Source organism: Mirounga leonina, unplaced genomic scaffold (genome assembly GCF_011800145.1).
Source record: "Mirounga leonina isolate KUSES-001 unplaced genomic scaffold, KU_Mleo_1.0 Mir_154, whole genome shotgun sequence".
NCBI lineage: Eukaryota > Metazoa > Chordata > Mammalia > Carnivora > Phocidae > Mirounga > Mirounga leonina.
This window is the reverse complement of record NW_023270389.1, coordinates 37,224,455-37,250,259: the sequence shown is the minus strand read 5'-3', so window position 1 is coordinate 37,250,259 and position 25,805 is coordinate 37,224,455. Positions and strand designations below refer to the sequence as shown.

The following is a 25,805-nucleotide window of genomic DNA, read 5'->3' as shown; positions in this document are numbered from 1 at the left end:
TCTTTTTTTATGGCTGAGTAATATTCCACATCTTCTTTATCCATTCATCTATTGCTGGACACTTAGGTTGTTTTCACATCTTAGCTATTGTAAATAGTGCTGCAATAGACATAGGAGTGCATATATCTTTTTGAATTAGTGTTTTTGTTTTCTTTGAGTGAATACCCAATAGTGGAATGGTAGTTCTATTTTTCATTTTTTGAGGAACCTCCATACTGTTTTCCATAGTGGCTGTATCGACTTACTTTCCCATCAACACTAAGTGAGGGTTCCTTTTTCTGCACATCCTTGCCTACACTTATTTCTTGTGTTTTTGGTACTAGCCATTCTGACTGGTGTGAGGGGATATCTCATTGCGGTTTTGATTTGCATTTCCTTGACGATTAGTGATGTTGAGCATCATTTTATGTGTCTGTTGGCCATCTGAATGTCTTCTTTGGAAAATTGTCATTCAGATCCTCTGCCATTTTTTTAATCTAATTTTTTGGAGGGTGATACATGAGTTGAATGTGTTCTTGATATATTTTCGATATTAACCCTTTGTTGGATATACCATTTGCAAATGATATATCATTTAGTAGGTTGCCTTTTCATTTTCTTGATGGTTTCCTTTGCTGTGCAACAGCTTTTTACTTTGGTGTAGTCCCAATAGTTTGTTTTCTTTTGTTTCCCTTGCATAAGGAGACAGATCCAGAAAAATGTTGCTAAGGCCAGTGTCCAAGAGATTAATGACTATGTTTTCCTTTAGGAGTTTTATAGTTTCCAGTCTTAATTCCATTTTGAGTGTACTTTTGTGTACGTGTAAGTTGTATGGTGTAAGAAAGTGGTCTAGTTTTATTTTTTTGCACGTAGCTGTCCGGTTTTCTCAACACCATTTATTGAAGAGACTGTCTTTTCTGCATTGTATATTCTTCCCTCCTTTGTTGTAGATTAATTGACCATATGCAAACATTTCTGGGTTCATTTCTGGGCTACCTACTCTGTTCTGTTGACTTTTATGTCTATTTTGTGCCAGTACCATACTGTTTTGATTACTATAGTTTTATAGTGTAGCTTGAAATCTGGGATGGTGATACCTCCAGCTTTGTTCTTTCTCAAGATTGCTTTGTCTATTCAGTCTTTTTTGGTTCCATACAGATTTTAGTATTCTAGTTCTGTAAAAATACTATTGATATTTTGAAAGGGATTGCATTGGATCTGTAGATTGCTTTGGGTAGTATGGACATCTTAACAATATTAATTCGTCCAGTCCATGAGTGTGGTTATCTTTTCATTTTTTGGTGTTATCTTCAATTTCTTTCAACAGCGTCTTACAGTTTTCAGAGTACAAGTCTTTCACTTTCTTGGTTAAATTTATTCCTGGGTATTTTATTCTTTTTGGTGCAATCATAAATGGGATTGTTTTCTTAATTTCACTTTCTGCTACTTTGTTATTAGTGTTTAGAACTGCAACAGATTTCTGTATGTTAATTTTGTATCCTGCAACTTTACTGAATTCATTTATTATTTCTAATGGTTTTTAATGGGGTCTTTAGGGTTTCCATATGTAGTATCATGTCATCTGCAAAAAGTGAGTTTCATTTCTTCCTTTCCAATTTGAATAGTTTTTATTTCTTGTCTGATTGCTGCCGCTAGGACTTCTAGTTCTGTGTTGAATAAAAATGGCAAGAATGGACATCTTGTCTTGTTCCTGATCTTAGAGGAAAAGCTTTCAGTTTTTTACTGTTGAGTATGATGTTAGCTGTGGGTTTGTCATATATGGCCTTTATTACGTTGAGATATGTTCCCTCTGACCCTTTGTTGAGAGTTTTTTAAATCATGAATGGATGTTGAATTTTGTCAAATGCTTTTGCTGCATCTATTGGGATGATCATATGGTTTTTATCCTTCATTTTGTTAATGTGGTGTATCACATTGATTTATTTGCAGATATTGAACCATTCTTGAATAAATCCCTCTGGAATAAATCCCACTTGATCTTGGTCACTGAACTTTTTAATGTGTTGTTGAATTTGGTTTGCTAATATTTTGTTGAGTATTTTTGTATCTATATTCATCAGGAATATTGGCCTGTCATTTTCTTTTTTTGGTAGTGTCTTTGGTTTTGGTGTTGGGGCAATCTGAACAGAAATCTGTTTAGATTTTTTATCTCTTCCTGATTCAGTCTTGGAAGATTGTATATTTCTAAGAATTTATTTCTTCTAGATCATCCAATTTGTGGTGTATAATTTTTTGTAGTAGTCTTATAATCCTTTTTATTTCTGTGTTATCAGTTTTTTTTTAAATTTTATTAGAGAGAGAGAGTGAGAGAGAGAGAGCACAAGAAGGGGGGAGGGTCAGAGGGAGAAGCAGACTCCTCGCTGAGCAGGGAACCCGATGCAGGACTCGATCCTGGTACTCCAGGATCGTGACCTGAGCCGAAGGCAGGCGCTCAACCGACTGAGCCACTCAGGCACCCTGTGTTATCCGTTTTAATTTCTCTTTCATTTCTGAGTTTATTCTTTGAGTCCTCACTCTTTTTCTTGATGAGTCTGGCTAAAGGTTTATCAATTTTGTTTATCCTTTAAAGAACCAGCTCTTGGTTCATTTATATCTGCTTGATATTTATTATTTCCTTCCTTTTATTAACTTGGGGCTTTGTTTGTTCCTCTTTTTCTAGTTTCTTTAGGTGTAGGGTTAGATTGAGATTTTTCTTGTTTGTTGAGGTAGGCCTGTATTGCTATAAACTTCTCTCTGAAAACTGCCTTTGCTGCATCCCAAATATTTTGAACTGTTGTGTTTCCATTTTCATTTGTTTCCAGGTATTTTTTTTTATGTTCTTTTTGATTTCTTCATTCACTCATTTGTTGTTTAGTAGCATGTTGTTTAGCCTACATGTGTTTCTGCTTTTTTCTAGTCTATTTTTCTTGTAATCTCTATAGTTTCATACAGTTGTGGTCATAAAAGATATTTGATATGATTCCAGTCTTCTTAAATTTATTGAGACTTATTTTATGACCTAATGTGATCTTTTCTGGATAATGTTCTGTGTGTGCTTGAAAAGAATGTGTATCTTGTTGATTTGGGATGGAATGTTCTGTTTATATCTGTTAAGTCTATCTGGTCTAATGTGTCGTTTAGAGACACTGTTTCCTTATTGATTTTCTGCCTGGATGATCTATCCATTGGTGTAAGTGGGGTGTACCATCAATTTCTCTCTCGCTGTCAATATTTGCTTCATGTATTTAGATACTCCAATATTGGGCATAGATACTTACAATTATTATATCCTCTTGTTGGATTACTTTATCATTATGTAATGCCCTTCTTTGTCTCTTGCTATAGTCTGTTTTAAAGTCTATTTTGTCTGATAAAAGTATTGCTACTCCAGTTTGGGGGGGGGGTTGTTTTTGTTTTTATTTGTTTTTTTTTCCTGCTTTCATTTGCATGGTAAATGTTTTTCCCATCCATTCAGGTCTCAGGTGAGTCTCTTGTAGGCAGCATGTAGATGGGTCTTGTTTCTTTATCCATTCAGTCTTTTGATTGGAGCATTTAGACTGTTTACATCTAAAGTTTTGATAGGCGTGTACTTATTGCCATTTTGTTTATTGTTTTCTGGTTGTTTTTGTAGTTTTTCTCTGTTCCTTCTTCTCTTACTCTCTTCCCTTGTGATTGATGACTTTCTTTGGTGTTATGTTTGGATTCCTTTCTCTTTATTTTTTGTGTATCTAGTACAGATTTTTAGTTTGTGGTAACCATGAGGTTCATATATAATATCCTAAGTATATAGCAATCTGTATTAAGTTGATGGTCATTTAAGTTCAAACACATTCTAAAAGCACTACATTTTTACTTCCCCTGTTTTTATGTATATGATGTCATATACATCTTTCTATTTTGTGAATCTCTTCACTAATGTTTTAGATATAATTGATTTTACTACTTTTGTTTTTTAACCTTTATACTAGCTTTCTAGGTGATTGATCTACTACCTTTACTATATGTTTACTTCCACCCATGAAATTTTTTCCTTTCATAATCATTTTCTAGTTATGTTCTATTCTGCTTAAAGAAATCTTTAATGGCCAGGTTAGTGGTGATGAACTCCTTTAAATTTTGTTTGTCCGGGAAACTCTCTCTCCTTCAATTCTGAATAATAAACTTGCCAAGTAGAGTATTCTTGGTAGAAGGTTTTTTCTATCAGCACTTTGAATATATCATGCCACTTCAATGTTTCTGCTGAAAAATCAGCTGATAGCCTAATGGGATTTCCCTTGTTAGTTACTTTTTGCTTTTCTCTTGCTCCCTTTAAGATTCTCTCTTTGGGGCACCTGGGTGGCTCAGTCGGTTACGTGTCTGCCTTCGGCTTAGGTTATGATCCCAGGGTCCTGGGATCAAGCCCCACAGGGAGCCTGCTTCTCCCTCTCCGCCTCCTCCCCACTTGTGCTCTCTCTCCCAGTCAAATAAATAAAATTAAAAAAAAAAAATTCTCTCTTTAATCTTTGACATTTTAATTATTATGTCTTGGTGTGGACTTCGTTGAATTCATCTTATTTGGGGTTTTCTGGATATCTCTTTCCCCAAATTAGAGAACTTTTCAGCTATTATTTCTTCAAATAAGTTTTCTGCCCCTTTTCTCTTCCTTCTTCTGGGACTCCCATAATGCAAATGTTAATACACTTGAAGTTGCCTCATAGATCCTGTAACCTATTCTCAATTTTTTTTTCACTTAAGATTTTTAATGTTTTCAAAATTAAGATTTTTAATATTATAACAGCTGTATCCCACTTAAAAAAAAATTTTTTTAAAGATTTTATTTATTTGAGAGAGAGAGAATGAGAGCGAGAGAGCACATGAGAGGGAGGAGGGTCAGAGGGAGGAGCAGACTCCCTGCTGAGCAGGGAGCCCGATGCAGGACTCAGTCCCGGGACTCCAGGATCATGACCTGAGCCGAAGGCAGTCACCTAACCAACTGAGCCACCCAGGCACCCACTATATCCCACTTTTAAAAAATTTAAATCGATTAATTAATATATAATGTATTATTAGTTTCAGAGGTAGAGTTCAGTGATTCATCAGTCCTATATAATACCCAGTGCTCATTACATCATGTGCCCTCCTTAATGTCCATCATCCAGTTACCCCATCCCCCCAGCAATCCTCAGTTTGTTTCCTATGATTAAGAGTCTCTTATCGTTTGTCTCTCTGATTTCGTCTTGTTTTATTTTTCCCCCCTTCCCCAGTGATCCTGTTTTATTTCTTAAATTCCACATATGAGTGAGGTCATATGATAATTGTCTTTCTTTGATTGACTTATTTCTCTTAGCATAATATCCTCTAGTTCCATCCATGTCATTCCAAATGGCAAGATTTCATTTTTTTGATGGCTGAGTAGTATTCCATTGTGTGTGTATATACACACAATGGAATGTATACACACACAGTGGAATGTATACACACACACTGTGTATATACACACACACACCACATCTTCTTTATCCATTCATCTGTCGATAACCTATCCTCATTTTTTAAAATTCTTTTTTCTTTTTGCTGTTCAGGGGGTACTTTCCATTATCCTTTCTTCCAGATTGCTGATCCATTCTGTATCTGTATCTGCTAATCTGCTGTTGATGTCTTCTCCTGTATTTTTCATTTCAGTTACTGTATTCTTCAACTCTGGTTGGTTCTTTTTTATGTTTTCTTTCTCTTTGTTGAATTTCTCACTGAGCTCATCCACTCCTGTTTTAGTCTCGTGAGCATGTTTATGACTATTAATCAGGTAGATTGCTTATCTCTGTTTTGTTTAGTTCTTTTTCTGAAGATTTGTTCTTTTGTTTGGAGCATGTTTATATGTCTGCTCATTTTGTTTGATCTTCTGTGTTTGTTTCCATGAATTAGGTGAAACATCTGCCTCTCCCTGTTTGGAAAGAGTAACATTCATGTAGGAACTTATCTGCATAGACTGTGTGTGCCTGGCTGGGTGTAGCTTTAGCTGGCTGACTGGAGCTCTAGTGGGTGCCAACTCGGGGTCCCTGGGTGTTCTCTGCAGGGGGCACCCTGGAAGGGAAAACTGAAGCTGGCACAGGTGAGGGTGGGATGGAGGTCTGGGGTGTGCCATGCTGGGGGCACCTGGTGCTTGAGCAGGCATGGGTTGAGGGGGGCACCTTGGGAATATGGCTAGAGCTGGTATGGGCTGGGGGCCTGAAGCTCACTGAGGCAGTAGGCAGGCTCAAGTGTCTAGCCTCTGCTCCCATCTGTCTACCAAGGTGGAGGGGCAACATAAACGGTGGTGCTTTCCAGCACCTCTGACCCCAGAGAAAATTCTAGCAATTTCCCCACCATTTGTCAGAGGCTCTAGGGTTAGTGAATGGGTTTCCTTCGCCTTTAGTCATTTAAGCCTTTTAAACCACAGCTTTTTTTCTGTGCCCCAGGGCAGGTGAATCTGCACAGGGTCCCTCAATGCTGTTCCTCTCTACTCCAGTCCTCAGTGTCAGGGGAGGCGTGCCTGTTGTTACTGTGTTCCCAGCTCTTGTGCCCTTCTCTGTGTGGTCCCTTTATGTTTTGTTTTGCAGAAGTTGTTGGATCAGCCAGTTCTTCAGGAAGAATTGCTCTATATCTGGGTGTAGAATTGATGTGACTGTGGGAGGACATGAGTTCAAGGTCTTCCTATGTTGCCATCTCAGACCCTCCCCTAGTCTGTTTACGTTTAATGTAATTATTGATATAGTTGGATTTGGTTCTACCATTTTGCTGTTTTCTGTTTGTCTCGTGTATTTTTTGTTTCTCCGTTCTTTCCTGCAACTTATAAACCTTATGATATTGTATAATTTTTGCCTTAGATAGTCTTATGTTTTAAAAATACATAAGCAGCTTTTCATATTTACCCACCTGTTTAGCACTTCAGTGATCTTTATTCCTTCCTGTATGTTTGAGAGTTATCATCTAGTGTTAGTTCCCTTTGGCTTTCAGAATTTCTTTAACATGCATTGTGGTGCAGATCTTTTGGTGATGAATTCTCTCAGCTTTTATGTTTGAAAATATCTTTATTTCACCTTCATTTTTTGAAAGTTAGTTTTGCTGGGATTTAATTCATGGTTGACAGAATTTTTTTCTTCCAGCCCTTTAAGGATATTCCATTGTCTTTTGGCCTCCATTATTTTTGATCAAAAGTTACCTGTCATTAGATATAATATCCTCTATGTAATTTGTCTTTTTTTTTTTCTAGCTGCTCTCAGGATTTTTTCTCTTTGCGTTTGTAGTTTGACTATGATTTGCCTGGGAGCGGTTTCTTATTTAGTCTGCTTGGCATGTATTGAGCTTCTGGGATCTGCAAATTGATGTTTCTTTTCTCCAGTTTTGGGAAGTTTGGGCCATTATTTTTTCAAATACTCTTTGTGACCCATTTTCTCTCTTAAGTTAGATGTTGTTAGACTGCTGGATATTGTCCCACAGTTATCTAGATAAACTCTGTTCAGTTTTTCCTTCAGTTGTTTTTTTCAAATTGTTTAACTTGTGTTTATTTAACTTCAAATGCACTGACTCTTTTTTTCCTGCCTTCTTTTGCTATTAAGACAGTGCAGGGAATTTTTCATTTCATTTCATTACTTTCCGGCTTTAGAATTTCCATTTGGTTTTTTTTTTTAATTTTATTTATTTATTTGAGAGAGAGCACGGTGGGGGGCGGAGAAGGGGCAGAGGGAGATGGAGAAACAGGCTCCCTGCTGAACAGGAAGTCCAATGTGGGGCTTGATCCCAGGACCTCGAGATCATGACCTGAGCTGAAGGCAGTTGCTTAACTGACTGAGCCACCCAGGTGTCCCTGGTTCTTTTTTATAGTTTCTATTTCTCTATTCCCCCTTTGTCCATTCCTTATCTATATATTTTCCTTTAATTCCTTCAAGTGCTATAAAGTTCCTGTCTGCCGATGGCAACATCTGGGTCATCTTGGCTTTGGTTTCTATACACTACTTTTTTCTTGAGTTTGGGTCATGTTTTCTTGTTTCTTTGCATGTCTAGTGATTTCTGATTTAACAGTAGACATGGTGATGGTACAGTGTGGAGGTTCTGGATTCTGTTACAGTCCTCTGAAGGGCTTTTGTCTTAGCAGGTAGTTAATGTGATGAAACTCAAGTTCCAATTCCTGGGTCCCCTCTACTAGCAGCAGCTGGAATCTCCACTCAGTTCTTTTTGTTTCCAGTTGCTGCTTTTTTTCTTGGGCCCCCTGGGGTCTCCAGCCAAGAATTTGAACATATTTTACTTGCAGATTTGGGGGTTCACCCTCCCCATCCCTTTCAAGGTTCCCCTTATCTTTCTGACTGCTCTGCCAACCCTGCACTTTGCCCACTGCCACAGGGAACTGCGCCCCCTAGAGATGGGGACATGCCCTCAGGCACAACATGCAAATGTATAAGTCTGATCAGGTGCAGTTGCTTTCCTTCCAAGGTCGACTCTTCTCATTTCTGCCTGCTTTTGATCGCTCCCCAGTGCCTTCACATAACTTTTAAGGATTTGGTCAAACTTTGTAATTGTTGTCTGTAGGAGGATGGTGTGACTAAGCTACTCTGTCATTGGTGGAAGCCAGAAGCCAAGCACATACCTTTTTGGACTTACCTTCACACTTGTCCTCAGCTTTGGGCTCAGCCACTGTGGAGCCTCCTCGGAGCTCCAGCTTCGGCCGAAGAGTAGAGACAATGCAGAGAGCAGCATGGGAATGTCTCAGTCGGCTTGGGGTGCTGTACCAAAGAACCCCAGGCTGGGTGGCTGAAACAACAGACATTTTTTTTTTCTCAGTTCTAGAGACTGGAAATCAAAGATCAAGGTGTTGGCCAAGTTTGGTTTCTCATGAGGCCCCTCTCCTTGGCTTGCACATGGCTACCTTCTCCCTGTGTCCTCATGGGGCTTTTTCTCTGTGTGTATATGTCCCTGGTGTCCCTTCATCTTTCTTATAAGGACACTAGTCCTATTGGATCCGGGCCCCACCGTTATGCCCTCATTTAACCTTAATTAATCTCCTTAAAAGATGCCCTATTTCCAAGCGCAGTCACACTGGAGTTTAGGGCTTCAGGGTATGAATTTTTTGGGCAGACACATAATTTAGTCTGTAGCAGAGCATAATCGAGGCTGGGGGCGGTCTGAGTGCAGGCAGGAGAGGCAGAGCCGTGCTGTGGGGATGGCATCAGGACACATTTACCCAGCCGTCGAGTCACTTACCGTAGACATGCAGGATGCCGCTCTCTTCCAGGGCACGTTGTGAAGGGCTAGTGGTTCAGCGTGAGCAAGACTGGCCCTGCCCTCACGGAGCTCACAGCCGAGGAGGATGGAAAGACATGCCACGGATAGTGAGGTTGCAGACAGACGAGAGAGGCTGTGAAGGGTGCCTTGGGAGCACTGACAAAGGGGTCCTCCAACCAGTGTATGGGTCCGGGAAGGCTTCCTCGAGGAGATGGCCTTCCAAATCAGAACCTGAAGTGTGAGTTAGGAGTCAGCTGTGGAAGAAAAGCGCTTCAGGCCAAGCACGGGGATGGGCTGGGGCCGAGGGGGGCTCTGCGCGCTGGAGGGACAGAAAGTCATCTAGCACAGCTGGAGCTGGAGGTGCTGGAGGAGCAGAGTGGTAAGGGAGAAGGCCAGAAAAACCGGTTGGGGCCGGTTTCCATACTGGATTGTGATCTGTTCTCCAGATGGGAGGTTCTTAAAGAGAGTAACGGTCTCCTTCTGCTTAGAGCCCCCTTTCTGGCGCAGTAAGTGCCCGGTGAATGTCGACATGTGCCGCGCGTTATGATTTGGGGGAGGGAGCTGAGGTGGGAGGGTCGGGGGTGCGGGTGACCTTGCCTCCTTGGTAAAGCGGGTGAAGGGCCTGGAGGTTGCCGGCCGTCTCTGGCTGCACCTGCCCCTGGGCTCCGGGTCACCGGTGTGATGTTGTTGTTCAGCCCTGGACAGCGAGTCGGCCTCCAGCAGCATCCGCTTCAGCAAGGCCTGCCTGAAGAACGTCTTCTCGGTCCTGCTCATCTTCATCTACCTGCTGCTCATGGCGGTGGCCGTCTTCCTGGTCTACCAGACCATCACAGACTTCCGTGAGAAGCTCAAGCACCCTGTCATGTCGGTGTCTTACAAGGAGGTGGATCGCTACGACGCCCCAGGTAGAGAGCCTGTCCCGGGCGAGCATCGGGGCCCAGGTCTGGGCCACTGGCTTACAGAGGAGCCCCCGTTGTACTCGCCCACCGTGCTGGGCACCACAGGCAGCCGGAGGAGCCCGGGCACGGCCTGGATGTAGAGGACACATGCAGGGAGCTGCTGTCAGTCCCCAGCAGAGCGTGTCCTGTGCCGAGCAGAGGGGTGGACAGGGCCGGGCGTGGTCGCTCGTGACTGGGGTGGGCAAGGAAGGCTTTGCACAGAGATAGGATTTGAGCCGGGCTTTGATAGATGAGAAGAGAGTTTTTCTGGGAGGGGGATCAGTGGGAGCAAAGGCGAGTACAGGGAGGCAGAGGGCTTCCCTGGAGAGGATGTGTCTAGCCTGGCTGGAGCTAGTGAGGAAGAGCCGTGGGAGGGACGGGTGGCAGGGGAGGTAAAGCCATCCAGAGGTGGTTGGGGCCCTGCCTGGGGAGCGGGCTCCCTGCCTTTCCTGTCCCAGCGGGAGGCCAGTCCCCGGGGAGGCAGTCACCTCTGCCGTGGAGTGGGGTGTCTGCCTCAGGGCCGTGAGGCTGGCGCCGGGCTCTGGAAGTGTGGGCATGAGCTCTGGGGGCTCGGGCTGTGCCCACCTGCTGTGTGCACCTGCGCTGCCCACAGGATGCCCGACTCACCCTCTGGATGGCCTGGCGATAGGGCAAAGCCAGAGCCTCGGGTGCCGTTTCCCTGGGCTTCTGGAAAGTGTGCAGCTCGCAGCTGCTTCGCCCATCTTTGCCCTGTCTTGTGTTTGTCCCTCTGCTCTGTGGGTCTGCTCTGGTCCCTTAATCTGCGGGTTTTACTTCCTGATCTCTGGGTCTCTCTGAGCTCTGCCCGTGTTTGGGGTCACACACCGCTCTCAGGTTGGACAGCTACCGTCAGTAGAGCCCGGGGTGGGGTGCTCTGGCTGAGGGGAGGGAGGGACTGTCGGGGTGTGACTCGCACACCCGGAGCCCCCGATCGAGCGGGAGGTGAGAGGCATAGTGAGCCGTGGGGAGGCCCACAGCCGGGGGCCTCCCAGTGAATCCGCAGGTGGATGCGGGCGCCGGCGGTTGGCGTTGCCAGGCTCCGTCACGGAGGCCCCCTCAGGGTGTGCTGAGCAGGGCTGTGAAGTAGGGTGGGTTTTGGTGCAGGCGCCAGGGAGGCCGGGAGAGGGGCTTTCTGGGAAGGGGGACTGTGTCTTCCGTTCGAGTAGGGCTTTCTGAGGGCAGCCCATGTGGCTCCCCACCCCCATAATCCTCTTCTTCTCCCTCCTCTGCCGTCACCTGGGGAGTCTTGAACTTGGGTTGTTGGTGGGTGTGAAAAGGTGTGTGATGTGATTTTAGGGGTGTGGCCGGGGACTGTGACTTCTGACATGCCCTTTTTCCTGTTTGTGCCCCCTAGGGATTGCTCTGTACCCGGGTCAGGCCCAGCTGCTCAGCTGCAAGCACCATTACGAGGTCATTCCGCCTCTGAGGAGCCCTGGCCAGCCAGGCGACATGAACTGCACCACCCAGAGGATCAACTACACAGACCCTTTTTCCAACCAGACCCTGGTAACTCCCGTCCCCCTGTGCCAGGCCTGGGCAGGTGTCAGCCCTGCGCCCCGTGGCCCTCGGTCTTCTTTCTGCCACGAGGCCGCTCACGCTCCCTTTGTGCAGGCCCTCGGCCCCCAGCGACCACGAGGCTGTCCCAGTTGGAGTCATGGCCATGCCTGGCTGGCCTGCGTCAGGAAGGGCTGTGGGGGCTTCCGCATTCTCCGAATGATCCTCAGGGATTCCTGACAGCGAGATAAGATCCTGTCCTTGACGGAAGGACAAAGGGCTGCAGGGTGAGGCCAGTGTGGTGTCGTGGAGGGAGTCCTATATCTGAGTGCCCAACAGAATTGCCACGTGGGGCCAACTGAATCATTCGTTCCTGGGCGCGGGGCCTGGGAATCCGTACTTTGAGATAAATAGGCCAATGTAAAGACGCCGGACTGGCAACGAGGACCCTGGGCCCCGGCGGCACCTGCGCAGGGATTTGAAGGCAGGGAAGGAATTTTATATTTATTTACATCTTCTCTTTTGCACCCTGTGTCCTCGTTTCAGAGAGGATTGCACGGGGCTGAGGACAGGTTTTCCGGTAGAGACGGCAGCATGCTTTGTCTGTGTCTGTGCACAGTTCCGGTAGCTGGGAGTGTCTGGGGGGGCAGGTGCCTTCCCCCCGGCCCCCGCAGCGGCGGGAGGCGAGCTGTGGACGGGGCATGGCCGGAGGAGGAGAGCTCCCGTGGCTCCTCGGGGTGGGTCGAAGGTGGAGGGTCCCGCCGGGATGGTTCTGTTCACATTTACTCTAGGCTTCCTCCTAAGATCCGGCAGAAACTATAAAGTTTCCATGACAGCCCCACAAACCCAGAACAGGTATCACCAGTGGACGAGACATTTTGAACTGGTGTAAACCACAGATTGGGTCAGGTGGACCGAGCAAACAGACCAGAGAAAGCCCACACCCTGAAACAGGCGCAGGAGAGGCTTGGGGGAGGGGAAAGCCCTCCTTCCGGCTCCCAGCTCCCCGTTGGCAGGCTCAGAGGGCAGGGCAGCGGTCGGGGCAGTGGTTGGGACAGTCATCACGGGACAGTCATCACAGGACTGCCGGTTGCCGGTTGGCGGGACCTGCTGTGCCCCCTGCCCTCCCAGGGTGCGCAGAGCCGCTGGGCATAGCGTTTGCTTCTGGGTAAGAACATTCTCTGCGGAGCCTCAGGGGAGATTCCCTGCTTGGGTGCTGGGGCAGCAGAGGGAAACGGAGCAGAACTTGAGCCTGGGCCTCCATGGCAGAGTGGGGTGACAGGTACCGGAGAGGAATCTCTTCCCAGGAGAGAAATCCACCAAGTACCCGGCCAGCTGGCATTGCCTGCCCACTGCCACGGAGCATCAGCCCCGGCGAGCGCCGGCCGTGGGAGAACCCGGTGGGGAGGGCACCCGCACCCCAGACCTGTGCTCGTCACCCTGGCCTGACCTTCAGAAGTGGGAATGGAGAATTAAGGCCCATTAGACATTGACGGGAACCAACAGCATAGAAGAGGACTAAGAGGAGCAAACAGAATGGACTCGACAGAATAAGGAAACGGATGCTAATCGAAATGAAAAGGAACGTAATTTTTAGAAACGTTAAGGAAGAGCAGTCGGGGTGGCCGGACCCTGGCACCCCGACTGAGCGGCGCCGCCCGGGAGCCCCTCGCGCTCGTTCCCACACCTGACGGTGCCGGTTGCACTTAGGCAGTAGTTACGTGATTTAAATATGACGAACACCCATGAAATCGGGGCACACAAGGAGGGGTGTCGGCACAGAAACTACGTTGAAGGCCGTTACCGCCTGCAGCCCCGGGTGATGCTTAGTCTCCTCCAGCGGTTCGGGATGTGGCTCCTTGCGGTCCGGCCGTGAACTGGGAGGGGTCTGGCCTCTCTGGACGCCAGGCCCCCCACCCAAGCAGCAGGGGGCGGTGAGGCGGCAGGGGGCGGCGGGGGGGGGGGGGGATCGACAGGGAAGCACAGGAGAGCTCCCGTGCGGAAGGGGGGCCTTGGCGAGCGCACGGCAGCTGGGGGGCGCCGGTGAGGCCCGCTGGGGGCGGCCTGTGGTGCCTGTGCAGGGCCCGAGGGAGCTCCTTGGTCAGAGGCGTCTGTGCGCTCTGTTAGCCCCCTGGCCGATTCGGCCTTGGTGGAGGTCCTCCGTGGCCGTGCCTGGAGTGGACATCGGAAAATATGCCCCCACCTCCCCACACCCCTGCCGCCGAGGCCTTGGAGGTTGGCTTGTCCTCTGGCTCCCGCCCCCGCCCCCTTTGTTTGCAGCGCGCCGTCTGGGAAATGGGTGGGCTTCCGGCTGTTCGCATCTTGGCCGGTCTGTGTGCAAGCGGCCCACCGGGGGCCTCCTCTGACCTGCTTCGCCAGACTTCCGGTTCTCGTGTTTCCTCGGCTCCCTCGTGCCCTCAGTGCAGTGCACTTTTACCACAGTTAGGGCCACCGCCGTCCCAGCCTGTAGGAGCCGTTCCGTTCCTCACTGCCTGCCGTGTCCCCGGGGTCCAAATGGTAAGGCCTTGCCCCCTTTCGGTTGGTTCCCGGAGCATTCCAGTTCCAGAAAGTAGCTTGTGTGTTGGGCAGAGACTAGGCCGAGCTGCTGGGCAAAAACACCCCAGACAGACACGGTGGCCGAGACCAGAGAGAAGTCTGGAGCCAGCGGGGCGTGCGGGCGGGGGGCGCCGGGGGCGGTGAGCGATGGCTTCTGTCCGCCGCTCCGCCATCCGCAGGGCAGGCTCTTGGGCCTCATGGGCAGCCCTGGCTCGCCGTGACGGGCACGTGCGGACTCGCCTGAGTCCCTTCTGTGCGCGTTCCAGGAACTTCATCATGTGACGGGGCCAGAACGGAGGCCCCAGCAGGGCGGCCGTGCCCCCGAAATCCGGGATTGGGGTAGCGGTTCTGGTTCTCCAGGAGGAAGTGGATGGTGGGGACAGTTAGCTTTCTCTGCCGCCCCTCGACGTGTCACGGAAAGGTTGAGATTACAATGGACAGAGATCTCTCGGGAAAATGCAACAAGAGGCAGGCGTGAGGGGCGGCTTCGCATCAGTCGAACTGGAATACCAGGTGCAAAGGGCTCCGAGAGGGTTGGTTAATACGGATAAAAAAGAAATATAGGGGGCGCCTGGGTGGCTCAGTCGGTTGAGCAACTGCCTTCAGCTCAGGTCATGATCCTGGAGTCCCGGGATCGAGTCCCGCATCGGGCTCCCTGCTCGGCAGGGAGTCTGCTTCTCCCTCTGACCCTCCTCCCTCTCGTGCTGTCTCTCATTCTCTCTCTTGCAAATAAATAAATAAAATCTTTAAAAAAAAAAAAAAAAGAAATATAGGACTCTCCACTAAGATGTAAGAGTCAGAAATCTGTATATGCAAAACAGCGTTCCACTCGTATATTTTAGGCAAAGCCCGTTAGAAATAAAAAATACCCGTCGCCTTAAAGGGTGACTAAATGCGTACTTTGCTCCCTCACGTTCACAGATCAAACAGATGCAAAGGAGTAAGGATAAGAATTGAACCTCACAATTCATGAATTAAGAGCAAGCGTGTGTAACACTTTGTGCTTGACGGTGCTCACTCTTCAAATGTCCGTAGAGCATTGATCAAAGTTATTGACGTAAAGATTTTTTTCCCCCAAGTTAATCTATAAACCCAGTGTCATCAGTTAAAAGTCCCAGTTGATTTTTTTCACGGAATTTAACATTCTGGTTTTTAAAAAGTCTTCTTAGAAGAGTGCCTGTACAACGATCAACCCGCCAGGTTTGGGGACGGGGAGCAGCGCCGCAGACCTGCCTGGACAGATGGCAGAACAGTGTAAACCTGGGGCTCAAACCTGCGTCTGTCCCTATTTCATGCCAGATACAAAACTGAAAGCCAGGCATATGAAGTGTCTGAATGTAAAAACGTTTAAAAAGTGTTATAAAATAGGGCGCCTGGGTGGCTCAGTTGGTTAAGCGACTGCCTTCGGCTCAGGTCATGATCCTGGAGTCCCAGGATCGAGTCCTGCATCGGGCTCCCTGCTCGGCAGGGAGTCTGCTTCTCCCTCTCCCACTCCCTGTTTGTGTTCCCTCTCTCGCTGTGTCTTTCTCTGTCAAATAAAATCTTTAAAAAAAAAAAAGTGTTATAAAATATAGGAGAGGGGCTCCTGGGTGACTCAGTCGGTTAAGCATCTGACTCTTGATTTCGGTTCAGGTCACGATCTCAGGGTCGTGACATCAAGCCCCGCATCAGGTTGTGGGCTCAGTGGGGGGTCTGCTTGGGATTCTCTCTTTCCCTCTGTCTCTGCCCCTCCTCCCCCTGCCCCCCCACCCCGTGCGTGCTCTCATGCTCGAACTCTATCTCTAAAAAAACAGAAAAATATAGACCGTTGATGTAATTTTGGTTTTCCTTGGCAAGAAAACCCAGAGCCATAAAGAAAAAGATTTATAGATATCACTGTATTAAATTTAAAGCTTCATGTAACAAATGACATTAGAAAGAAAGTTGATGGAAAAGTGACAGACTGGAAGAAAACATTTGTACATGTAATGGATGTAAGCTAGCATCCTTTTTATTAATTAAGTAAAGCAAGCACGCATCAGCAGGGGGAGGGGCAGAGGAAGAGGGAGAGAATCTCAAGCAGAGTCAGGGAGCCTGACTCATGCTCGATCTCATGACTCCGAGGGACCCCGTGGCAGGTCTGAGATCGTGACCTGAGCCAATGTCAAGAGTCAGACGCCCAGCGGACTGGACCATCCAGGCGCCCCACTAGCGTCCCTTCTCAGAGGGCTCCCCTGGCGCAGGCCACCACCGAGAAAAGTGGACGGAGGACAGTTGCTCTCAGCTCTGGTCCGGCTGGTACCCAGAGGGCCGCCCCGCGGGGCTGAGCAGGGGCGAGCACAGACAGCAGCGGGGGTGGCCTGTGGTCATCTGGGGTCCGCCGGGCGAGGGGCTTTCCAGTCACAGTGTCGCGGGGGGTGGGGTGCGGTCAGGAGCATAGCAGCCGCGGCTCCTCCAGGGCTGATCGTGGCCTTTGTGTCTCTGCAGAAATCCGCCCTGATTGTGCAGGGGCCCCGCGAGGTGAAGAAGCGGGAGCTGGTGTTCCTCCAGTTCCGCCTGAATGAGAGTAGCGAGGACTTCAGTGCCATCGATTACCTCCTCTTCTCGTCTTTCCAGGAGTTCCTGCACAGGTGGCCTTTCAAGTCCGCAGCGGGCGGGCCCATCCTGGGGTGGGGGCGGGCACTGCCCAGGGGACTGACCTGGAACTCAGTGGCTCGGGACCTGCCTTCACAAAGCGCAGCAGGTCCGGTGTGGGGTGCGTTCGGACTCGCAGGCGAGGGTCTTGGTCCTGTCACAGCCGGGACCTTGTGTGCCACCCGAGTCACAGGCCAGGTCTCCACTGCGGTGTCAGCCCTCAGTGTGTGTTTGCCATGTGTGTTTAATATGGGGATGAAAGTTCCTATCTGCCCGGGGGGGGAGGCGGTGCGTTGGGGGGGACCCGCCAGCCCCTCTCTGGGGCCCGGAGTGCTTGTTGGCACTGTGAGCGTTTTCTTCACGTGCCCGAGCCGGCGTGACCCCGGCCTCCAGGTCGCGCAGAGCCCGGGGCCCCGTTGAAGGGAAGTGGGGTGGCAGTCACCACGGAGGAGAGGGCGCTCCCCTGCCTGAGGCCGTGGGCCACCTCCCCCCTCTCACACACCCCTGCTCCGTCCTTCCGTTTTGGAGCTTGGAGCCTTGGCCGTGGCGTCTTCCGCCCCATCTGTCCCCCTGACCTCCCCGCGCAGAGCCACAGGTGTCCCGTGCGGTGACGTCCCCCTCATTGGGCCTCCCAGGAGGAGGCTGGCGGGCGCACCTGCATTCCCGGGGCCAGTGCTCTGGGAGCAGGTGGGAAGGAGGAGGGACTCCCCCACGGGGGGCCGCCTCGCAGTGGGTGACAACTCTTCCTGCGTCTGCAAACCCAGATTGGAGCTTGGAAAGGAAGCAGGAAGTGGGCAGCATCCTGGCGGTGCCAGCCAAGAACCCGGCTCCACGTGGGGGCTGGGGTTCGAGTCTGGCCGAGGTCGAGTCTGCTGTTCTCTGCCTTCCAAGCCCAGACAGGGTGGGCTTCATGCAGGCCTGTGAGAGCGCCTATTCCAGCTGGAAGTTCTCCGGGGGCTTCCGCACGTGGGTCAAGATGTCCCTGGTGAAGACGAAGGAAGAGGACGGGCGGGAGGCGGTGGAGTTCCGGCAGGAGGTAGGTGGCACTGGCTTCGAGGTCTGCCGCTGGCCGCCTCCAGCCTCGACTCGGGGGTGGAGAGCAGCTTTGTGGAAGAGATGACCTCTGGGCGGTCTTTGGAGTGGGAAGGGACCCCGTGGCAGGGGGGATTCGTGTTCCCCAGGCCCTTCCCCGGGCCACTGTCGGTCCTCAGCAAACACGTGGGCCAAGTAGAGCAGGTGACTGGCCCCTCACAGCCCGGGTGCTTGGCCCTCAGAGGCTGCCGGCCACATGGAAGACGGGTGATGTGCAGGGGGAGGCTAGGTCCGGTGGCCTCTGAAGGTTGTACACGTGAGGATCCGTTGGGATGCGGGGGGGGGGGCGGGGATACTAGGTTTCTTCTTGTATTAATTTCTTTATCATCCTTTTTCTATTTCTGAATGTTTTGAAAGGTGTGTCACATTAGAACAGTAATAATAACGTCACATCACTTCTGAAAAAGTCATGTATATGTTGGGTATATGCTCAAAACATGATCCTAACGGGCAGTGCGATTGAAACCTTTCCGCCCCCTGGCCTGGAGCCCCGGGATGCGCCAGGGGTTTCTAGCCACAGTCCCGGCGGTAGATGGGAGAGGCCCCGGGGAAGAGGCCTGGCAGTGGGGATGGAGGGAGAGGGCATCTTGGTTGCCGCAGCAGGGCTGTTTTTGTCAGTTGCCACTGAAAGCAAGGCTGCACCCCTACCTTTGGGACTTCCACCTTGGCCGTGGCCGCGCCCCTGCCCACATCCACACTCGGAGCCAGCCATCCTGTGTATCAGTGGCTGGGTGCCTGCTGAGGCAGTGAGGAGACGGGTCTGTTCTAGAAACCTCTGTTCCTCCCTGGAGACGTTTCACTGGGCTGGACTTCGAGGGGCAGCATCGGGAAGGGTCTGGGTTGGAGTAGAAGGACCGACTCCATCGATGCGGCTGTCACTGGCCAGAAGCCAAGGCCCCTTCCCTGCCCCTGGGTCCTCAGACCACTCCAGATTAGAGACCTTTGGGAAGGGCTTGAAGCCGGTTTTCTTCAAGAGGACAGGCTTTTTTCCTGCCCTGGGATGTGGCAACTCCCCTGGCAATGGATCCTTGAAGTATTCTCGTTTGTCAGATAACTGTCACGTTCTGGATTTTTACTGCACGCTTTTTTCCAAGAACCCCCAGGACCTTCCTCATCTGTCCCCACAGCGGCTGAGAAAAGGAGACTCGATACGTGCACCTTGCAGTTAGGTGCAGCCTCCCGGCTCCCCCGCAGCTCCCCTGTGACCGGAACGCAAAGGGGCCGAAGGCCCAGCGAACCTATGCATTTTAGAATGTTTGTGCCATTCGGTATTGTCTAAATTGGAAGTGTTTTGATGGGTGACGTGAACTCTTTTGCACAAAGTTTAAAAGTTTTTTTATAGAGTGTTTTAAAGTTTAAAATCCTTAAGGTCTATATTATCTCCTTTGATTCTGACCACCCCTCAGTGGCGTCGGCACTTTGCCAGCTGTGTGGCAAGGGGCTAAGTGAGGCTCAGCTCAGGGCTGGACACGGCCCTTCGGCTGCACCTGGGCTTCTGCCCCTGGAACCTGTTTGCTCTCCGTGACACCAGGCAGAGTTTCTAGTAATTGATAACCAGATCTTACCAAGCACGCCTACTAAATATTTACAGGGAATGCTCAGCTGGGTGGGTCTGTGAGGTTGAACTTTGTCCCTATAGACCTGAAGGTTGAAATACTCTGCTTCTAAGATCAAGTATTTTGAAGTTTGAGGTTTCTGTGGCTTCTGATTATGCCTTAACATGATACTCTTGAGTATGGTTTAATCATGAGTCCAGATACATAATGACAGTTTTGGTGATTTCTCCAGAATACCTGCTGTACATCCCAGATCCTATTCATTTCCCCAAAGAGCTGGAAAGCAGGGTAAAGTCTCGGCTCTGGTACAAGTTTCAGGATGTCGTTTATGAGATTTCTGCCTCTTTCCATCCAGAAGATGGTATGAAGAAACCGAGGTCCAAGATCCCTCTAACTACCCTCTCCTTTCCTGTGACCCAGGCTAGGGAGGGGCACAGAGGTGGTGGTAATACTGCTTTCTCTTCTCTGTACCTAGACCAGCGTGGTTAACTACATTGACCAGAGGCCCGCCGCCGAGAAAAGTGCTCAGTTGTTTTTTGTGGTCTTTGAATGGAAAGATCCTTTCATCCAGAAAGTCCAAGATGTGAGTATTACTTCAGGTTACAAGAGCAGACTCCCTGCGTTGAGGTATTTTGACTCATCCTTGCAGGCTGTCCTTGTCTCCTTTCATGGCACAAATTAGTTTGTCATTTCTGACATTCATGTCCTGTGTTAGTTGTGTTTCATTGGCCTTGCCATCACTAGACAGTTGGCCTTGTGAAGTGGGGACTTCATCTTTTGTTCACCATCGTTTATCTGCCGTCTGGCAGAGTGCTCGGTACAGAGTACTTGCTTGGTAGTAATGTTAAGTGAATGAGCAGAGTAGAAAGCATGGATCGCATTGAGCTAATGTCTAGATGACGGCTATTGGAAGCCGTTCTTTTTTCATGGGTCTCTGTTGGATAATCCTTATTTGTTGTCAGAGCAGAAAGGTACAAATAAAAATTAACAGTGTGTCAATTGATGGCGGGTTCTCAGCCTCAGTCTGGGAGGGGGTTGGGGAAGAATGATGGGACGGCTTTGCTAAAGGAACATTCCAGGGAGACACACCATCCACCAGAGCCAGGCCTCAATCTAATAGTGATTGGCATTTAGATAATCCCATAATCCCAAAGTGTCCTGAAGTCGTGGCTTCGGGGAAGCACCTTCCGTGGCCGAGACCCAGACGTAGAGGGTCCCGTGACACGAGCTGCTCCATAACCCCCCCCATCCCCCCCTCGGGGAGGGAGGTGTGGACCGGCAGGGCCATGTGCACAGGGGCGCGTGCAGTGTGCTGAATCCGGGTTCCAGGTGGAAGAATGGACGCCTTCAGCTCGACACGTAAAAGTGCGTGATGAGACATTTTCCACTTAGGCTGTGCTCAGTAGGTGCCCATCGGGCCGGGGAAAGGCCACGCTCGAAAGAGGCCTGCTTTTCTCGAGCGGTCACTCAGCTGCTTCGCAGCCCCGAACAGCGGCGCAGGTGTAACCGTTTTGTGTCTGCGAGCCCTGAGGCTCCAGTTGGCCCCGGTCAACCTGCCGAACTGACCTCCCATGCTGGGGACTCAGAAACCAGGGCTGAGATCACCTCGGCCTAGAAGCGTTTAACATTTAGCGAGAGCTGTGAAGGGACTCGTTGCAGACAGTAAGTAGCTGCCGGAGGGCTTTGTGGGGTAAGGGTCTCTGCTGAAGTCGAGAGGGTTTTGGCCCCCGAGGAGCCGTGCAGGGTCAGCGCACTTGGGTAGCAGGAGAGCAGCGCAGGCATCAGAGGGCACAGCCTGGAGGCAGGAGTCCGGGGCGGGCGGCCGTCACTGGACCGGGTGGAGGACAAGTGTGCGTCACCGAGAGATGGGAAGAAGACAAGAGGAACTGACCTGATGCAGTGGGTACAGTTTTGGGGGAAATTTGTCTCAAAGCAAGTTCCCTTACTGTGGATGAGGCCAGAAATTTAAGCTTCAGTACTGAATATCTAATTTGTGCAAGAGCTTTTTTAAGAAACTTTTTTTTTCCCCCCAGGATCCGTTTATGGTAGGAAGGGATTAGTATTTTTCTTCTCAGACTTGAGCTCTGCACCTTCAAGGTGTAGTTGGAACAAAGTATGGTCATGGCAGTTTTAGGAGCCGGGTATTTTTCTTGTCACTCCCATAATTTGGGGTAGGAGGCTCTTGACAATCATGCTGATACGACCTCGGAATCAGAGTTGAAGCAAACTGAGAAGCTTGTGTTTGTTGCTGTTTTCCAGATAATCACCGCCAATCCTTGGAACACAATCGCCCTCCTCTGTGGGGCCTTCTTGGCGTTGTTTAAAGCAGCAGAGTTTGCCAAACTGAGTGTGAAATGGATGATCAAAATTAGGAAGAGATACCTTAAAAAAAGAGGTCAGGCAGCAAACCACATAAGCTGAGGTGGCCTCGTGGTGTTTGTAGAACTGCCCCCGGTGATGGAAGTTCTCGTCACTTCTGTTTTGGTACACGGAGCAACCGGTGGCCCTGTGCTCACTTGAAACGAGCCTCGCTGCGAACAGCAGCCTGCCAGACCGCAGCTTCGACCCTGGCCCCAAAAGAGGATGTTTAGAGCCTAATGGAACAGAGCCAGTGGATAACCTAAAACCTATTTAAGTATTTAAATTATTAACGAACATTTTTGGACAAATGAATAGGGATTGTGGAAGATGGAATTAGATATGTATCAGGTTTTCTGAAGGGTTGTGAAGCTGCCTTTCTTATTTGGTTTGGTGTATAGTTAAGCTCTAACAGGATAATTAAGGCTCTGCATTTCACCTTAGTCTGCCCCCCACCCCACCCCACCCCAGGTTTTTTAAGTGGACAGAAGAGAGCGTGATTTTCTTTTTCCCCAAATCCTGACGATGCAGATGTGCAGGTTATGCGTTGAAGCCTCTGCACCCTGTACCCAAAGGCAGAATCCCTTATGTCTTCGGCATCATCTGCCAGTTACGTTATCTGGCCTCTGACATGCTCTCTCATTTGTTAAATTTTAAAATGGGACTTTTTTAAAGCTACTAGAAACTAGTGCTAAGCTTTCCTGTGGATTGACTAGCCACCTACCTGTCTGGCTAGAATATTTGTTGATGCAGGTGTAAGAGTGCAAAGTGATTAACCTGCAAAAGCACTGGGACATGTACAGAGGAGGTGCCTACTCGGTGTATTTTGATGATTTTATTAACAGGTAAATAAAAGTTAGGTTAATGCAAAAGGAGTCCGTTTGCCAGTATGAATATCTGCTAAATTGGTAGACACCAGTACACTTTCATTCTGTGACCTCCAAATAAGTGGCCACGTGAGCTTGGACTCCCAAGATGGATGGATCTGGACTCCCGAGGTATGTCATGACTGCGTCCAAGGAAGGGTAGGTGGCCCAGTAAGAGTGACAGAGCTACTCTGTCCTCCGTGTTCTGTTCCTGTCCTACCTACCAAAGCACCCATCTGAGAAACGGGCACTCAGTGTGACCCTCAAAGCCTTCAGCCTAGCTTTTGACAGAGATGAGTACTCAGTATTTTTTACACAGTAGCAATGGGGTGATTTAAGGTTATGAAAATTGTCTCCAGAGTTTCAAATTATTTACATGCCCTTTGCTTCCAAAGAGGACTTGGTAACACTTCCTGCATTTTATAACCTGGCTTTAGGTAATTTAAAGAGGAAAAACTCAAATGTACAAGTGGGGCATTCTTATCTCATGTCTAACTTAGCAAGACACTGTTACTTGAATTACTAAAGATAAACTTGTGCAAAGAAATATTCCCTGGTACTCTGCTATGCCACAGAAGCATGCACATTCAAACGTGAGCCTAGATCTTGTCTTTCTGTAAAGTCTTTTCGGTAAGGCAAATGCAAAGCCAGGCGTAGCTTACCTTAATACTGGAAAACGCGTGTCTGTGTGTGTGTTAAAATCTCTCTGAAGATGACACACCACTTTAGTATTAACTATCTAATAAAATTTGCTCATATAAACATACTAAAACTGCATTTCCTGTATTGTGGAAAGTTGAGAGACATCTTACATGTGCTTTAAAATAAGTAGTTAGGAAGTGAGCATTTTTAAGCTTGTCAAAAAAACTTTACAGCTGCAGCCTGCCCGAATCCACTGTGGCTGTTCAGCGAAAGAAATATATAAACCTTCCACTACCAGACAGTTAGACCTAACCTTTACTTTCTGGAAAGGTAGGGCTGGCCTTTCAGTCTGTGTTCTGTAGTAGGATCACCCTTGCCTTCCTGTGCTGCCCCCAGCTGTCAGTAACACTGGCTGGCCTTGGGTTAGTGCGGAGGTTTTGGCAAAAGCATGTTGATCTGGGTGGCCGGGGTAAGGTGGCTATTTGAGACACTAAAATATGAGCCATGTACCGAAAGGAAGAGTTTCTCCTGGGGCCGCAGCGAGTGAAAGGAGTTGCTTTTACAGTGACCTAGGAATCGTGTGCAGGACCCAGGCTAGAGTTCCTCATGAATGCAAAAGAGTGGGAAGTTTACAATAATGTCTAATTTCTGACTCTGCCATAATTTCTCTGGACCTCACCCAGGGAAGTGTTTATTATAGATTTTGAGATTTTTAATTCCAACTGACATTTAAGATAATTTGAATCTATTCTCTGAACACAGACATGAAGGAAGATGAAAGGATATCCTGAAACTTGGAATTTTATACAGGTATTCTGTAAAACAGATGTACTCTGGTAAGTGGCTGCAGCGGTCATGTATGGCTTTATCAATATAAGGGAGAGCAGGCTGCATCTGGACGCCTCAGCTTAGAGCTGGAAAAAGCAAACACAACATAGGCCAAATACAAACATAGACTTTATTAAATGCTGCTCAATCCCCCAATGAAGATCTTTCATTACAAAACAGTTTTCCACGCAACTGCAAGAGATTGGAATGGTACTCAAAAGATGTGAGAAATACTTGACCAAGTGAAAACATACAAGACCTCTCTACAGTCAAGAACTCTACAGGGGAGAAGCCTACTGCATTTCCTTTAAATAAAGCCAGGCAGTGACAGTGAGCGTTCTGCGTCACCACATTGTGGGACTCAAAGCCTCCTTCCCTGGGTCAGGAGGGACTGGAGGAAGGGCAGGTTGTGAGGACTGGAAAGGTCCTGCCTTCAGCCTTTGGGAGGAAGAGGAGGAATGAACTGAGAGGCGGGCTCAGTGTTCACCTGCGCTGCCTCTATGAATCTGGGCTCATCGCTCTGGGGAGTTGCAGATGAGAGGGGGGTATTCATGAGGAGCAATATGAAGAATTTGGTTTACTTTCCCAGCTTTTATTTATATTTTGTGCTTTAAAAAGTCTGGAGATTTAAGTTTCTGTTCAAATTCCAGAGTGCAGTAAATACCTCTAATGAAGGAAGGCTTAGGGCAGGTAACTCCCCCCATCATATTTCTGGGAGCAACAAAGGGAAGAGTAAGGATTACACCTTAGTTTTATTTTAGGAAATGTTCTTTTTCCCAGGATGTAACTAAGGTCTGCAGCAATGTGAAAAGCACATTATAAAAGGGAAAAATATACAGAGCAGACTACTATATCTATGTGCAACACAATCAAAAAAAAAAAAATTCAAGTCATAATTCTTACCACTCCCATAATTATCTCACTCATATCATAGAGGATAAAGTTCATTCATTTCTGTGAAACTTTAGAAGTGACACAATAAATCCATGATTAGACAAAGGTTACAATATACTGTGTCCATGATACAGCACAGGGCTATGTTTAGTCCATATTTTTCATTTACAGTTGCCAGAAAAAAAGTTGGCCTTTTAATTATACTGAGAGGTTTGTTTCATAATTTTTACATATTTCAAAAAAGTGTACAAAACTGCCTATCCAACAGAGGTGGTGGGCTTTTTTTATTCATCACTTGTATTGCTGAGAATACTGTGCATGTTGTAAGCACTGTTCTGCTTTTCCAGAGCTTTCTTTAGCTTTAGCTCCTCTAATTTTTTCCATAATTCTTCACGTTCCAATTCCTTCTTTTTCTCTCTGTAGATAAACCAAAATTTTTGTAGTCAGAAACCTCTAATTTAGAGCCTGAAGAAACTTGCTATTTGGCAGTGTGCTGGGGAACATACTGTTCACCCACATTTCACTTCAATCCCTTTACTAAAGCATTTGAGGCCAATTACCTGGAGCACCTAATTATTCTATGTCACTGTCCTGAGTGATTACTGCCCCTGTGCATCTCCCATACCAACTCAGAGATACTCCTTGCTTTCCCCTACATATTCCCACATCCACGACCGCTATTGTCATTTGTGCTTTATTACATTCACTTTCTCACCTAACCCTCTTACAGCCAGGAG

At 48.3% G+C, this 25,805-nt stretch overlaps 2 protein-coding genes across 6 annotated transcripts in view; one reads left to right on the top strand and one right to left on the bottom strand.

The window, feature by feature from the left end:
• Positions 1 to 25,173, top strand: part of PACC1 (proton activated chloride channel 1) — a 39,446-nt gene extending 14,273 nt beyond the window's left edge. For 2 of the 3 annotated variants that reach the window (XM_035010504.1, XM_035010503.1), the window contains exons 3-8: positions 9,909 to 10,118; positions 11,524 to 11,675; positions 16,686 to 16,828; positions 17,724 to 17,868; positions 19,956 to 20,063; positions 21,740 to 25,173. In XM_035010504.1, coding sequence (XP_034866395.1) covers positions 9,909 to 10,118; positions 11,524 to 11,675; positions 16,686 to 16,828; positions 17,724 to 17,868; positions 19,956 to 20,063; positions 21,740 to 21,901 — 920 coding nt within the window. In that variant the 3' untranslated portion in view covers positions 21,902 to 25,173. Of the gene's footprint in view, positions 1 to 9,908; positions 10,119 to 11,523; positions 11,676 to 16,685; positions 16,829 to 17,723; positions 17,869 to 19,955; positions 20,068 to 21,739 lie in introns of those variants that run through there. The other variant, XM_035010505.1, reaches the window with a different exon arrangement.
• The window catches only part of PPP2R5A (protein phosphatase 2 regulatory subunit B'alpha), a 72,665-nt gene continuing 71,145 nt past the window's right edge, over positions 24,286 to 25,805 (bottom strand). For all 3 annotated transcript variants that reach the window (XM_035010499.1, XM_035010500.1, XM_035010502.1), the window contains exon 13: positions 24,286 to 25,485. In XM_035010499.1, the coding sequence (XP_034866390.1) occupies positions 25,353 to 25,485 (133 nt within the window). In that variant the 3' untranslated portion in view covers positions 24,286 to 25,352. The remainder of the gene's footprint in view (positions 25,486 to 25,805) is intronic.